Source organism: Chelonoidis abingdonii, chromosome 3, assembly GCF_003597395.2.
Source record: "Chelonoidis abingdonii isolate Lonesome George chromosome 3, CheloAbing_2.0, whole genome shotgun sequence".
Classification (NCBI taxonomy): Eukaryota; Metazoa; Chordata; order Testudines; family Testudinidae; genus Chelonoidis; species Chelonoidis abingdonii.
Window position 1 is genome coordinate 191,275,296 of NC_133771.1, and position 16,640 is coordinate 191,291,935.

At 46.2% G+C, this 16,640-nt stretch overlaps 1 protein-coding gene across 2 annotated transcripts in view; it reads right to left on the reverse strand.

Moving 5' to 3' along the window:
• PPP1R21 (protein phosphatase 1 regulatory subunit 21) overlaps window positions 1–15,735 on the reverse strand; it is a 102,492-nt gene extending 86,757 nt beyond the window's left edge. For both annotated transcript variants that reach the window (XR_012655630.1, XM_075064418.1), the window contains exon 1: window positions 15,231–15,735. Coding sequence is in view for 1 of the 2 variants with exons in the window: in XM_075064418.1 (XP_074920519.1) it covers window positions 15,231–15,296 (66 nt within the window). In the remaining variant the exon portion in view is untranslated. The remainder of the gene's footprint in view (window positions 1–15,230) is intronic.
• Between the last annotated feature and the right edge of the window lie 905 nt (window positions 15,736–16,640).

Below are 16,640 nucleotides of genomic sequence, written 5' to 3' on the forward strand. Positions count from 1 at the left end.
CCAAAAATCTACTCTCTCTCTCCCCCTCACGCTCTGTCACACTCCACCCCACCCACCCCTTTTGAAAAGCATGTTGCAGCCACTTTAATGCTGGGATAGCTGCCCATAATGCACCACTCCCAATGCCGCTGCAGATGCTGCAAATGTGGCCACGACAGTGCGCTGGTAGTTGTCAGTGTGGACAGACTACAGAACTTTCTCTACTCAGCTGTACGAAGACAGGTTTAACTCCCAGCGCTGTACAGCTGCAAGTGTAGTCATACCCAAAAAGATTTCATTACTCACTTGCCAGCATACAGGTATACAGGAAGACTCACAAGTAAAACAGAGCCATTCACAGACAATCGTCCTGATTAATGGGAGCCATCAAGATTCCAAAGCACCATCAATTCTGAAGCACTTAGGAGGAGAGGAAAGTGATCAGGAACAGTCAGCATGGATTCACCAAGGGCAAGTCATGCCTGACTAACCTAATTGCCTTCTATGAGGAGATAACTGGGTCTGCGGATGAGGGGAAAGCAGTGGATGTGTTATTCCTTGACTCTAGCAAAGTTTTTGATATGGTCTCCCACAGTATTCTTGCCAGTAAGTTAAAGTAGTATGGGCTGGATGAATGGACTATAAGGTGGATAGAAAGCTGGATAGATCATCGGACTCAATGGGTAGTGATCAATGGCTCCACGCCTAGCTGTCAGATGGTTTCAAGCGGAGTGTCCCAAGGGTCAGTCCTGGGGCTGGTTTTGTTCAATATCTTCATTAATGATCTGGAGGACCGCACGCTCAGCAAGTTTGCAGATGACACTAAACTGGGAGAAGTGGTAGATACGCTGGAGGATAGGGATATGATACAGAGGGACCTAGACAAATTAGAAGACTGGGCCAAAAGAAACCCGATGAGGTTCAACAAGGACAAGTGCAGAGTCCTGCACTTAGGACGGAAGAATTCCATTCACTGTTACAGAATAGGAACCGAATGGCTAGGCAGCAGTTCTGCAGAAAAGAACCTAGGGGTTACAGTGGACGAGAAGCTGGATATGAGTCAGTGTGCCCTTGTTGCCAAGGCTAATGGCATTTTGGGCTGTATAAGTAGGGGTATTGCCAGAAGATCGAGGGATGTGATCATTCCCCTCTATTCGACATTGGTAAGGCCTCATCTGGAGTACTGTGTCCAGTTTTGGGCCCCACATTACAAGGAGGATGTGGAAAAATTGGAAAGAGTCCAACGGAGGGCAACAAAAATGATTGGGGCTAGAACACATGACTTATGAGGAGAGGCTGAGGGAACTGGGATTGTTAGTCTGCAGAAGAGAAGAATGAGGGGGGATTTGATAACTGCTTTCAGCTGCCTGAAAGGGGGTTCCAAAAAGGATGGATCTAGACTGTTCTCAGTGGTACCTGATACACGAACAAGGAGTAATTGTCTCAAGTTGCAGTGGGGGAGGTTTAGGTTGGATATTAGGAAAAACTTTTCACTCAGGCCTTGGCTACACTTGCAAGTTGCAGTGCTGGTGAGGGGTTACAGCGCTGCAACTTACTCGGTGTCCACACTTACAAAGCTCAACCAGCACTGCAACTCCCTGTCTGCAGCGCTGGCTGTACTCCTGGTCTGCTATGGGGTGTAGCGAATCCAGCGCTGGTGATGCAGCGCTGGTCATCAGGTGTGGACACTCACACAGCGCTGTAATTGGCCTCCATGGTATTAGGAGGTATCCCAGCATACCTTTTCAGTCTCTCTGGTCATCGTTTCACACTCCATTGCCCTGGGCTCAGGTGACCCTCCCTTTAAATGCCCCAGGAATTTTAAAAATCCCTTCCTGTTTGCTCAGCGAGGCGTGGAGTGCAATCAATCAATCAATTACTGACCATGCCTCCACGCCCAACAAGCCCTAGCATGGAGCACTGCCAAGCTGCAGGATCTCATCAGTGTTTGGGGTGAGGAAACTGAGCAGGCACAGCTGCGCTCCAGCCGTAGAAATTATGATACCTATGGCCAGATATCAAAGTCAATGCAATACAGGGGCTATGACCAGGATGTGGTGCAGTGCAGGGTAAGGTAAAGGAGCTGCGGAGTGCCTACTGCAAAGCACGTCAGGGAACCACCGCTTCAGGTGCTGCCCCCACGACCTGCCGTTTTTACAAGGAGCTGGATGCGATACTTGGATGTAACCCCACTGCCAATCTGAGGGATCACGATGGACAGTTCAGAGCCTGGAGAGGAGGGGGAGGGTGTAGAAGAACCCAAGAGTGAGGCTACTGAGGTGTTCTGGAGACTCCCAGGAGTCATGCAGCCAGGAGCTATTTTCCAGCCAGGAAGAAGCTAGCCAGTAGCAGCCGCTGGAACTTGGTAGTGAGGAACCAGCAGAGGAGCCTGTTCCCGGTAAGAAGCTTTTATTATAAGGATGGAAATGTTTTGGGAGGAGGGGGGCTATGGCTGCTGCAAGCATGCCTAGATGTGGAATAGCCATTGATTTGGTCTATCACATCGCGGGTAATCTGCCTCTGTAATCTCTTCAAAAGTTTCAGCCAGAGCGTGTGCAATGCACTTCCGCAAGTTTATAGGGAGAGCCCACCGTGGTCCTTGTCCCAGTCAGGCTAACACGTCTGCGCCATTGTGCCGTGAGGGGGGGGGACCATTGCTGCACACAGGCAAGCTGCGTAGGGACCAGGGGCAGAATCCACATAGCTATAGAAGACCTCCCGCCCAGGTGACCCGGAGCAGCGAGATATCGGGAGGTTAAAATTCTGTGGAAAATGCAGGGATACTGTTAAGTGCTATTCCCTATAGCTGCTCTTTGCTTTCCCCAAGTCACAGAAAGCCCATGGATTCCAGAGTCAAGCAGCCCCCCTTCCCAGGTGAGCCGTGTGTGCAAGATGGCTCTGAGAGAGTACCTGCTGTGGCAGATGTGGGTGTAGGGTTCAGTGCTATTTCCCTGTAGCTGCTCTTTGCTTTCCCCAAGTCACAGAAACCCATGGATCCAGAGTCAAGCAGCCCCCCCTTCCCAGGTGAGATGCGTGTGGGGAAACTCACCACTTCTCTTTGCAGCTGCGGCTCTCTGTGCTATGCTCGCAATGTGTAAATGACGCTAGAAATAGCTTAAAACAATACAGGCTCTGTAGTAAAAGTTTATCTCTCTGCGTTTTTTTTAAAGTGACCTTGGATACTGCTCCATCAGCGCAGACTTCTGAAAAACTACGGAACTTAAGAAAAAAACCAAGGAAGAATAAGGAGGAGCTGGTGAAAGCAGTTATGAATCTGTATTCCACAGATAATAAAAAGTTGCAAGACTGGAGGGAAAAAAGGAAAAAGCAGGAAAAAAGGAACAGGCTGCCAAGAGAAAGGAATTGGCTACCAAGAGAAGCACAGATCGGCTGCTAAGCATCCTGGAACGCCACACAGACCTCATGCAGTCAATGCTAGCCATGCAGGCAGAGCACTACCGTGCCTTCCTCCCCCATCCCAAGCTCAACCCATTGTGCCCCACTGTTTCCTCAAAACACCTTTCTCCAGCATCTGGTTCTTACCACCACCAGCTGCCCCCAACACCCATACGTTCACCTAACAGCCCTGAGAACTACACCCTTACCCTATGCACTCAACCCCCATCACCATGCAGCATATTAATCCTGAAGTGCAGCAGGCATTGCACAGCACTCAAGAAGGACATATTCAAACCTCTGACTTTTCTGCTCATCACCCTACCCCCCTGCCCGTTTTATGTACTGTATTTTTAATAAAGGATTTCTTTGTCTTTTAAAACATTTTTTATTATTACAGAAAGTGTAACATACTGTACCACAAGTGAAAAATAGGCACTGCAAATCATTGCAACCACTGCACTTAACTCCCTGTGGAAGGCACCAACATTACTGTTGGCTTTCAGCCTCAAATTGCTCCTTTAAGGCATCCCTAATCCTGAAGCACTGTGCTGGGCTCTCTCTAGTAGCCCTGCTCTCTGGCTGTGCAATTCAGCCTCCAGGCGTTGAACCTCGGAGGTCCATTCGTCACTGAAGGTTTCACCCTTCCCTTCACAAATATTATGGAGGATACAGCACGCGGTTATAATCGCTGGGATGCTGCTTTCCCCACGTCTAGCTTCCCGTAGAGACTTCTCCATCTCCCCTTTAAACGGCCAAAAGCACACTCCACGGTCATTCTGCACCGGCTCAGCCTGTAGTTGAACCGGTCCTTGCTCCTGTCAAGCTTCCCTGTATATGGTTTCATGAGCCAAGGCATTAACGGGTAAGCGGGGTCTCAAGGATCACAATGGGCATTTCGACGTTCCCCACTGTGATCTTCCTGTCTGGGAAAAAAGTCCCTGCCTGCAGCTTCCTGAACATGCCACTGTTCCGAAAGATGCGTGCATCATGCACCTTTCCAGGCCATCCTGTGTAAATGTCAGTGAAACGCCACCGTGATCCACAAGCGCCTGGAGAACATAGAGAAATACCCTTCCGATTAACGTACTCGGATGCCAGGTGGGGTGGTGCCGAATAGGAATATGCGTCCCATCTATTGCCCCTCCACAGTTAGGGAAACCCATTTATGCAAGCCATCCAGAATGTCCTGCACATTCCCGAGTCATGGTTCTTCTTAGCAGGATGCGATTAATGGCCCTGCAAACTTGCATCACCACTATTCCAACGGTCGACTTTCCCACTCCAAACTGGTTTGCGACCGATCGGTAGCTGTCTGGAGTTGCCAGCTTCCAGACTGCAATAGCCACCCGCTTCTCCACTGACAGGGCAGCTCTCAGTCTCGTGTCCTTGCGCTGCAGGGTTGGGGCGAGCTCAGCACACAGTCCCATGAAAGTGGCTTTTCTCATCCTAAAGTTCTGCAGCCACTGATCGTCATCCCAGACTTGCATGACGATGTGATCCCACCACTCAGTGCTTGTTCCCGAGCCCAAAGCGGCATTCCACGGTGCTGAGCACGTCCGTTACTGCCACAAGCAATTTAGTGTCAGGCGCGTCAGCCGAATCTATTTCATCATCTGAGCTCTCCTCACTGTCACTTTGGAGCATAAGGAATAGCTCAACTGCCAGACGTGATGTGCTGGCAACATTCATCAGCAAAAGTCCTCAGCAGCTCGGGCTCCATTTCTTACTGAAATCACGCGGCAGACTCACAATGGCACCAAACGGCTGAAAAGGGAAGCAATGCACCACGGGTCGTTGGAACAGGAAGCGAATGACCCGCACCCTTCCGTCCCCTTCCCACAACCCACAGCGCCAAAATGGACGAGGTGCTCTGTGGGATAGCTGCCCACAATGCACCACTCACAACAGCGCTGCAAATGCTGCAAATTGTGGACACACTGCAGCGCTGGTCGCTGTCAGTGTGGACACACTGCAGCGCTGGCCCTACACAGCTGTACGACCACAGCTGTAACTACCAGCGCTGCAAAAATGTAAGTGTAGCCATACCCTCAGAGAGTGGTGAAGCACTGGAATGGGTGACCTAGGAAGGTGGTGGAATCTCCTACCTTAGAGGTTTTTAAGGTGAGGTTTGACAAAGTCCTGGCTGGGATGATTTAGTTGGGAATTGGTCCTGCTTTGAGCAGGGGGTAGGACTAGATGACCTCCTGAGGTCTCTTCCAACCCTGATATTCTATGATTAATGGCCCACACTTTGCATCAATTAAAATAAGCCCTCAGAGTTATATTTTATATTTCTAGTTTCAGACACAAGAGTGATAATTTATACAAATAGGATGACCACACTCAGATAATAAGATTTGTAATGATACCTTACAAGAGATCTTTTGCATGAAGCATACTCCAGTTACATTATATTCATACTCATCAGCATACTTTCATAACATCATGTAGAGTGCAACATCACATCCACCAATGATGATTGCCTTTTGTAACCGTTATTTTGCCTTTCAATCCAGCTGTTAGCGTTTTTCTGCATGCCATTGCTTGTGTGTAGAATTTGATTCTGAAATATTCAATAAAGGCAGTGTGCTATCTCATGTAACATCTTTCTCAAAGACAAAAATCTACTGTAATTTTTGCTGTACATTAGAAATGCTGTAGTGGATCAGACCAATGGTCCGTCTAGTTCAGTATCCTGTCTTCTGACAGCAGCCAGTGCCAGGTGCTTCAGAGGGAACAGGCAATCACTGAGTGAACTATCCCATTGTCCACTCCCAGCACCTGGCAGTCAGCGGTTTAGGGACACCCAGAGCACGGGGGTATATCCCTGATTATCTCAGCTAATTGCTGATGCACCTATCCTGAGGAACTGATCTAACTCTTTGTTGAACCCATTTATAATTTTGGCCTTCAAAACATAACGAACACACATCTACAACCCCAAGATAGCTGGACAACCACAAGAATTCTAAAAACATGAGTTATACACTCTGACATCAAACATTTTTAATAAATACATGATATTTTGTTCCTTATGTGCCACTTTGTTTCTGAACTTTTAGAGTGCAACATGGTTAGTTCCACAAAAGGTGGAGCCTAGACACCTGAATGAATCTTGGTCTACTCTCATACTTTGAAATGTCTGAGACAAGTAACAGGAATTTCTCTATACCTAAGGCCATATCTACACTACAAGGGTATGTTAACTCAAGTTATGTCAGCACAGACTTGCTACGGTTACTATGTCACTTGTGCACATGCCTACGGGACTCCTAGTCTTGGCAGTGAGGGTACTCACTATAGTAAGAGGCCCTGAGATATAAACCTTGGTATCAGAAGCTTGAGGCCTGAACTAAAGTAATGGTCAAGACTTTGCTAACATAAAGCAAAGTGAAGCTCTGCGCCAGAGGCAGGCTCTGCTCACAGAAGCTGGCAAGGAAAGGGTTCATGCTGCAGAAAGAGACATAGCTAAAAAGGTACTGGACACCAGATATCAGAACATTCGCATACTTGCGCACTCCACACAGACAACAAGGAACAGACTAACCCATCCCAATGATAGGGGCAAAAGGGTAATAGGATGGATAGAGTTTTTTTGTTCAAACCAACATGTACAATATGCGAGGCGGCACCTTACTACGTAGAGGGGTTGCACCTCATATGTCAGGAGTGATGTGTAGCTTGTTTGTACGTGTGTATAAGAATGCATCCCTGGGGCGGTGTCTTTGTCCAGCTGAGGGTGCAGTGGAAAGTCCCGCCACTGACTGAGCTGAGTCCATTGCCAGGGGCACATACTCGTATGTCCTGTAGAGTAAAAATCTAGGAGGGAACTACTATTGTGCTTCGTTTGACAATAAACCTGGCCGAAGTGCCTTCGTATTTTACTAGACTCTGTGGTCATTGGGGGTTCTCTTCGGGTCTGCTGTGTCAGCTATCTTTGAAGAGCTGGGACAGCACACAGAGGGAACATATGCACGCAGCCGAGTGATATCAACATTGAACAGAGCAGAGCACCACACCAGTAGCATCTGACAACACTCACCAGAAACACTTGTATCAATTCAGAGCATGGTGCATCATGAATAGATATCCCACTGTGCAACTCATCACTGTCCACCGCACTGTATTTTGGGAAGCTTTGGTTTGGCATTGTATGCTGAGGCCCAAACAGGTTGCACAGGGGTGACTGTGATCATGAGATCAAAGCATTCCCATAAGCATTTGTGACAGGATCACCGGGATGCAGCCTGGGACTATGGGACTGCTGTGCCCCGTGAACGCTCTCTAGCGTGGGCGGTCTCTCACAATGCCTTGTTAGTGACCAGAGGCAAACCCCTCCAGGTGCTGCTATCACTCAGTACAACCGCATGTGTCACTCCCCCACCCAGCTAGTTTGCATAAATGCTCCCTAAGCCACTCATGAATCACACAGGGACAGGCACCAGCCAGATCCCCCCAGCTCCCAGCACTGTACTCAGGAATATATCATCTTGCAGTGATCAAGAGGAGCAGTGCAAATTTATTAACTGGTTTACCACTTCATCAATGGAAAGTGGATATACACCAGCCTTTGCAAATCTGGCCAGCTTTGCCAGATACTTCATACAAACTCACTGGTAAAGATAAACAGCAAAACAAATGTATTGACTACAAAAGATAGATTAAGTGATAGGCAAAAAGTCAGAGTTAGTTACCAAAAGAAATAAAATATAAGCACACAGTCTAAACTCTCAACTCTATTAGGCTGGGCAACAATTAGACTAAGCAGTTTTTCCTCACCCCACTGGATATTGCAGTTCTTAATATACAGATTTCATTCTTGAAATCTGGGCCAGTCCCCTCAGTTGGAGTCTTCAGAGTGTTGCTTGCAATGTAGGTGGGTGAAGGAGAAAGTGGCCACATGCTGGGCCTGTGTCTGTTTTATACTCTCAGTCCTACGTGCTTGGGGAACATCAGTCCAGGGCATGTCTGGGGGCATTGCTGAGTCTCCAGACAAGGCTGAGCAATTCCCCTGGTAAGGCCTCATGCAGGTGAGTCACTGAACTGTAGCTCCCTTGCTGGACAATGGTTGTTGATGGGTTCCTTGACACCCTACCCACGTATTGGTTACTTTCCTTGCTGTTGCCTTTAGGGAGCTAATATCTGGCTGACTGTCATTAAAACATGCTGTAAATTGGGGAAACCATATAACAATTCTCATAACTTCATATGCATTAATGATATACATATATGGATAGAGAAATGACTTAGCAGATCAGAAACCTTTCCCTGGATATATATAAAGCATGCCTTGTAAAGGTAAGATCATGATTACATACAAATGAGGAATATGGGGGTTCCATGATGTTCCCCCAAGGTACAGAATGTCACAGCATTGTTAAATATATCCCCTGATTTTATATGTACCCATAGCCGTTATACAAGGCACTGGTGAGACCTCATCTGGAATACTGTGTGCAGTTCTGGTCTCCCATGTTTAAGAAGGATGAGTTCAAACTGGAACAGGTTCAGAAAAGGGCTACTAGGATGATCTGAGGAATGGAAAACCTGTCACATGAAAGGAGACTCAAAGAGCTTGCTTGTTTAGCCTAACCAAAAGAAGGCTGAGGGGAGATAATGATTGCTCTCTCTAAATATATCAGAGGAATAAATACCAGGGAGGGAAAGGAATTATTTAAGCTCATTACCAATATGGACACAAGCATCAACGGATATAAACTGGCTATCAGGAAGTTGAGACTTGAAATTAGACAATGGTTTCTAGCCAGAGGAGTGAAGTTCTGAACAGCCTTCCAAGGTGAGTAGTGGGGGCAAAAGACGTATCTGGCTATAAGACTAAGCTCGATAAATTTGTTGAGGGGGTGGTATAATGGGATAGCCTAATTTTGGCAATTAATTCCTCTTTGACTACTAGTGGTAAATATGCCGGCTCAGACACAGGTTTAATATAGGAGAGAGTGGGTGAGATTTTGTGGCCTGCATTGTGCAGGAGGTCAGACTACATGATTATAATGGTCCCTTCTGACCTTAAAGTCTATGATTCTCTGACTGCATCGTTTTTTTCTAAACCCAAAAACCTCCCTGGCCCTCCTGACTGTCTGCCATCTCACACAGAAGCATGGAGCCTGCATGGCTTTGCACTATTGTCATGACTGTTGCAAGGCCAAGGTGCACGATCCTGTAGTATTTGCAGAGCCACAAGCATAGAAGTGGGGGACATCATGATTCTACGCAAAACTGATTGCTGTGGGACATAGCGACAACCAATTCAAACTTGTTGGTGGCATTCACGGGTTTGGGATGATGATCATTGGCTGCACAAATTTTGGATGTACAAGGCCACATTCCTTGATTTGTGTGCTGAACTTGCCAAAATGACAGCTGCATTGACAATGGAGAAGCAAATACAGATTTCACTGTGGAAACTTGTAACAGATTGTGTTACCTTTTACTCAAAAGTATCTCAACTGTATTGTGGCACTCCAGACTTAAGCAGTACCCTCCCCCTCCCATTCATCCCGTCATATAAATATGATTTATTTCATACAAAGAATGCCATGTCACATATAATATGAAAGATCAAGATCTGCTGAAACCCACTGATCTGTCAAAGAATGTATATTGTTAGTGCATATGAAGCTATGAAATTTTGTTGCATGGCTGTTACTGAAATATGTTGTTAATTTGGGAGTTGCACAATGTTAGCTTTCTAGTGACAACAAAAGAGAATGAACAGCTGGAGGGCACTGAATAATCATCACCAGCCATTACTCGGCAATGGGAGTTATAATCAATGGATTTCCAATTCAATGACAGACCATACCAGGGGTATTTCTGAACAAATTCACTCTGCAAAGCCTATTACTACCTCTCTGAGCAACTATTTTCCAGGTACATGGACTCAAGTTATAAAATAAAGGCAACATGCATTTGCCTCAAAATCTTCACCAACCTATGCTGGAAGCAACCTGTACACTGGGAAGACATACTTCAGCTCAGGATATTGAGCAGGAGAGGGATCTGACATTATCAACCACTGAACAGTATATGTTATGTCTACATTATGCAGACATAGGCTTTTTCCTCACTACTAAACAGGGTGGATAAAAATCAAGGATTTAAAAAAACAAAACAAAACATTTTTATTTAAATCAGATTTTTTTGACAAAATGCTTTTTGAGGAGAAAACCTATCTAAAGATAGTTTTAATTAAGATCTCTTTGAGCTATAATGTACCTCACCATGGAATAGGAATTATAAATTGTAATTCTATAGTATGAGACAATATGTTCATGCAATGTTTAAGAAAAGTTTTCAAAATGAGTTCCAAATAGTTCACGGATTAGAGACCGAACTCTATGGGATTCCAGAGGCTTCTGTATAGATTATTTAGGTTAATCTTTCTATCTACCCAATGGGACTCAGTGCTCAGTCTAGAAGATACCATCAGAGATGCTTAGTTTTGCAGTTCTCAAACTGTGGATTTCTGTCTCCAGAGATAACATGCTTGTTAACAGCAAAAATGTTTTAAAATAAATAATAAACAGAGGTGAGAAATAACAGACCTCAACCTTATTGCCCCTCTGCAAATTTGTGTACACAGAGTCAATCCCTTACCTCTCTCTAAAAAGGGCAAAGATTTAAAAAGTTCAACAAAGAGAAGATTGTTGGAGGCGGAATAGATTTGGACAAGGAGAAGAAGTCTGGAGATAAATGTGAGAAGGGAGGGACAGGGAGTAGAAACAGAAGTGAAACTGTTTGAGCAGAATACTCCAGAAGTCTTGAGGTCTTCCTGAGTGTAGCTTTCACTGATTTGAGATCTACCACACCATTCTCTCACTAGAAGGGAAAACCTATAATGGCAGCAGGCCATAAAAAGAGACCCAGTTTGGGAATAACAACCATTCAAGAAATACATGTTTGCTAATGTTGTTTTAAAGAAAGGCACGCCAGTGAACTGGTGGAAGTGATTTAAGCACTTGGATTCAGAGACTGTTGAAGTGATAATCTCACTTTTAATAGCAGTAGCTTCTTCTGCCAGTGTAGAAAGAATATTTTCTTCCTTTGGACTAATTCATTCCAAATTGAGAAATCATTTGGGACCTGAAAAAGCAGGAAAGCTTGTTTTTCTTTTCCAGATTATGAACAAATAGGAAAATGAAGGTGAAGACGACTGAGTTAGCTGCAAAACCCAATATGTTTCTCATGTTGATCTGGCTGACGCAGTCAATTTAATTTTTTAAAAAAAAAATATTTCATTTCACTCTTTTAAAAACAATTTTAACAAAAACAAATCTGATTTTAAAAAATTTGAACGTTTAACTAAATTCAAAAATTCATGTGCTTGTTTTGTTAAAATATGTTTGCTGTTGAAGAAAAAAATCCAGAATATGGTTGTTTTAGTTAAATAAAACAATTTAAATGTCTGTTTGGTGATGTTCTCCTCCTAATACAGCAAGGGTCTCAAACTCAAATGACCATGAGGGCCACATAAGGACTAGTGCATTGACCTGAGGGCCACATCACTGACACACACCCCTCACTGCCTCTGGTCCTGCCCCCACTCCACCCTTTCCATTAGGCCCCGCCTCTTCCCACCCCATTCCAACCCCTTCCCCAAAGTCCCCACCCCAACACTGCCCCGGGGGGTGCAGAAAGGATGCAGGGTATGGCGGGGCCTCAGGGCAGGGAGTTGAGGTGCAGGAGGTGTGCAGGATGCGGCAGGGGGCTCAGGGCAGGGAGTTAGTGTGTGCGGTGCAGCACTGGGTCGGGGTGCAGGAGAGGTGTGGGATGCAGCAGGGGGCTCAGGGCAGGGAGTTGGGATGCAGCAGAGGTGTGAGGTGCGAGCTCCAGCCTGGCGCTGCTTACCTAGAGCGGCTCCGGGGTGGCAGTGGTGCGCACTGGGGACAGGGCAGGCTGCCTGCCTGCCTGCCCTGGCCCCACGCCACTCCATTCCAGGAAACGGCTGGAACCGTGTTCCTGCAGCCCCGGGGGGAAAGGGAGGGCCTCAGGGTTCTGTGCATCTGCTGCTCTTGCTGCTCCTCCAGGTACCTCCCACAAAGCACCCATTCGCGGTTCCCTGTTCCCAGCCAACGGGAGCTGTGGGGGGCGGTGCCTGGAAGGAGGCAATGCAACAGTCCTTTGCCTCCTTCTCCCTCCCCCCTGGACCAAAAGGGCGTGCTGCCAGCAGCTTCAGAGAGCAGCACGGGGCTTTCAGCACCACAGGAGGCAATCCCTGTAGGCAGAGGGGCAAGGGAGGGGCATGGGGAGCTTGGCAGGCCACACGCAAGAGCCCCGCAGGCCGCTGCATGTTTGAGACCCCTATAATACAGCATGGCAAGAAAATCCTCCAAATATTGGAGATATTTATGAAGTCACTGGGAAGTGAACTATCTATTTCATTTACCTTTGGTAAATGAAATAAACAAACAATCATTCATTTCCTGGTATAGCTGTAAAACTAATCTGAAAAGTTAACACAACTCACTTTAAAAATGTATAGAATGTACTGTCTAAAAATGAAACCTACATCTGAGTTGTGAAGAATATGTATTAAGGTTAATACAACCAACAACAATGCTTTATGTAGAAATCCATGATTAAATCGAGTCTTCCTGACTAGTGATTTAAATCATGATTTAAATCAAATCCACCCTGCTGCTAAAAAAAAAAAAAAAAAAAACTTTGATTTTTTTTTTTTTAAATCACCTCGCAGTAATAAGGGTGATTGAGCTGTTGAAAAGTGACAACACAATCAAGACAAGTTAAGTTTTAACAGTGAGGGAAAAGGCTCAAGAAAATGTCTCAAAAATTAAATCAGAGAGCAATAAAGTGACGTGAGCACCACGGTTCTGAGTGTAATTTTTGTGGTGGTACCTTGTTGTTTGATATACGTAACACTGACAAAAGTGGAAGTCTGTAAAAAGCACAATGGTAGATTCTGCCTATGAGCTTGATTTCAAAAGGGAAATTCATAAGTATTTAAAAAATACTATTTATAATGTTTTGCACTATCAGTGTTGTGTGTGCATTTAATGTTTCTTTACTAGTAGACCGTATGACCCTCTATGCAGTGTAAGGGGACTAATAAAGGTTTTTAAATGCTTATACTTCCATTAGGGGTTTTTCATGCTATAGCCCTAAAATTCAACTTGTAAAATGCTTTTTAAACAGTCTTGTAAAGACAGGAATGTAGGCTTGGTCCTCTCTACTCCAAAAATGTTTGGTATTGAGTGTTATCTAATAGGTACTGTGAGAATGTTGCCTAAGCATTTGTCATACAGCTAAAGTGTCACTTGTGATTTCTTGAGCACTGGGGCCACCAGGAGCACTGGGGAATGAGGGTTTCCCTCACTAGTACAGAATAGGTGTAGCAGAAAACACCAGAGGAGAATGTCACAGGAGTGTAATCTGGAAAAGTGATCTGCCAGACCTCTCCAATCCTTGATTCTGGGAGCCAGCCTTACCGCACTGTGCGAACCCCCACTCCTAGGCTGTTCGCACACAGCCTCTGGCATGTAATCTGCTCCCAGCTACTGACAGTAGCCAATATCTTCCGTCCCAGACACAACCCTGGGAACCTCCATCTTGCAGTGCCCAGTTATGCCCACTGGACACTGCAAGCTTACATAAGTTCGTCAATTTAACAAAGATACTGATATGTATCAGTCTTGTTCTCCCAAGGAGAGTCTGATACACCGCAAACAAAATGCACTGTTTCACGTAGAATAAACAGATTTATTAACTATAAAAAGGTAGATTTAAGTGATTATAAATCAAAGTATAACAAGTCAGATTTGGTCAAAAGAAATAAAAGCAAAATGCATTCTAAGCTGATCTTGACACTTTCAATGTCCTTAAAAAACTTAAATGCTTTTCAGTCAGACTCTCCCCTTTGATCAGCATTTCAGTCTCTTGGTGGTGTCTGCAGATTTAGATGGAAGAGAGAGAGAGGGATTACACTGATGCTTTACAGCGCTGTATCTTGCAGCTCTCAGGGGTGTGTTTTTTCACACCCCTGAGAGCAAAAGTTGCAGCGCTGTAAAGTGTGAGTGTAGCCTAGCCATACCCTAGGAATGGTTGGGTCATTACACTAATTGAATCTATTTCCCTATGTTAAGTTCTTCTCACACTTTCTGTGGGTCATCTTAATTATCACTTCAAAAGTCTTTTTTTCTCCTGCTGATGATAGCTTATCTCAATTGATTAGACTCTTCCTCTTGGTATGCATACTTCCACCTTTTCATGTTCTCTGTATATATAAATATCTCCTGTCTGTGTTCCATTCTATGCATCTGAAGAAGTGAGCTGTAGCTCAGGAAAGCTCATGCTGAAATAAATTTGTTAGTCTCTAAGGTGCCACAATTACTCCTGTTCTTTTTGCGGATACAAACTAACACAGCTGCTACTCTGAAACCTGTCATTATCAGCACAGTAAATGAAGCTGCAAAATAAATGATGTTTAAATGACCTCACTATTTTTTACAATCCTCTATTAAGAGGTAATTGATATGTACACCAGGCAGGGTCATTTGGAAGCTCAAGACTTTATGCTTCCATCCCACTCTAATGTCAAGTTTTAGCAAATTAGGACAAGTCAGCAAATCACCACCTTAGATATCAGTAACTGCTCATGATAACAATTAGCAGCTACTGGTAGCAAATTACATCAGATAGCAAAGTTTGTTTTTTTTTTTAACAATCCCTTACATATGAATAACTGCTACAGATAGCAAATTCCTACAGGTAGCAGTTTCTCGCACTACAGTCCCAGCATCGGGATCGGTACTGGTAAATGGAAAGTACCGCGATAAAGGCAGAGTATCGGCATCATGGCGTCTCACGCCCGGTACCTTCGAATACTCCTGAGCCAGTTTCTGGTACTTCCCCTGCAGCTCCGCGCCAGCCGCCGCCGCCATCGCCCCACCGCTCCTCGGTAGGTACCGCTGTCCCCGTCGGAGAACCCACTGCCCGGCGCCGCCGCGGCTCAATCCAACCACGCCCCGTCCCTACTGACACGCTTCCGCTTTCGGACGTGAGAACGCGCTAACGTCACCGCGCAATCTCACACTAGGCTACGGCGTGGATCGACTTCACTATTCGGCGCTATCATCTTTACGCAAAATCCAAGATGGCAGAGCGAGGGACCTCGGGCGTAACACACAAAAGCGGGAGTGCGGGTCACGTGACACGGGAAGGCGCGAGCGCGCCGTTGTTACCATGGAACAGCTTCACAAGCGGTGCAGGAGTGGCCCTGCGCAACGCAGCCCGGCCAAGGTCAATAAACTACGGAGTTACGAGGCCCTACGGCAGTACCGCGGCGCACTCCCTCCCGACGTTGAGCTGAAGGGAGCCGCGAGCATACAGTGGGTGACTTGCGGGGGGACGGGGATTCTCACCTGTATCTAGACGCCCCGCTTTAAAACCGTTGAGGGGCGGGCACCAGGTGTAGTTGAGCCCCGCCACTCCAAACCTGCAATGAATGGGCCTGTGAGCAGCACCTCAGTTGCGTGTGCACAGTCTCCCTGACCTGGGCAGCAACATTGTCTCAGCCACCGCAGGGAGAGAGCCAAATATACCGAGTTGACGAGAGGAGGGGGGCAATTGTTTCAGGGCACTAAATTGAGAAAAGCCCAGGTTTGTCACACAGTGAAATTGGAGGCGTGGGGCCTGCTAACTAGACACTACTTGAAAACATCCAAAATCAGGATGGGTAGGCCGGGCTCATTCTCTTTACCTGGCATATAGCCACAGTTGGAGCCAAGGGCTCCTAGGTGTCCCCAGGTGATCCTAGCCGGGGAGTGGGGCATTAAAAGCTGCTCCTGGCCTGCAGAGAGCCATCCCTGCCTTACCTCATCTGTAGGTGGGGAGAAAGAAGAAAACCTTTTTGACAGGCAGGGTCTTTGAAAAATCAAGCATTTGTTTAAACAATCCTTAGGGATTAGATGTGAAAATAAGTCTCAGGTGAGAAGAATCAGTGGGGAGGGTGCATATGAGACCATCGCTGCCACAGCATAAATTCAGTTATGATATGGGTGCAGAAATAAGGGTGACTTGCGGGGGACGGGATCTCACCGGTATCTGACGCCCGCTTTAAAACCGTTGAGGGGGGGACCAGGTGTATGAGCCCGCACTCCAAACCTGCAGTGATGGGGGTGACTTGCGGGGGGACGGGATTCTCACCGGTATCTCGACGCCCCGCTTAAAACCGTTGAGGGGCGGACCAGGTGTATGAGCCCGCACTCCAAACTGCAGTGATGGGG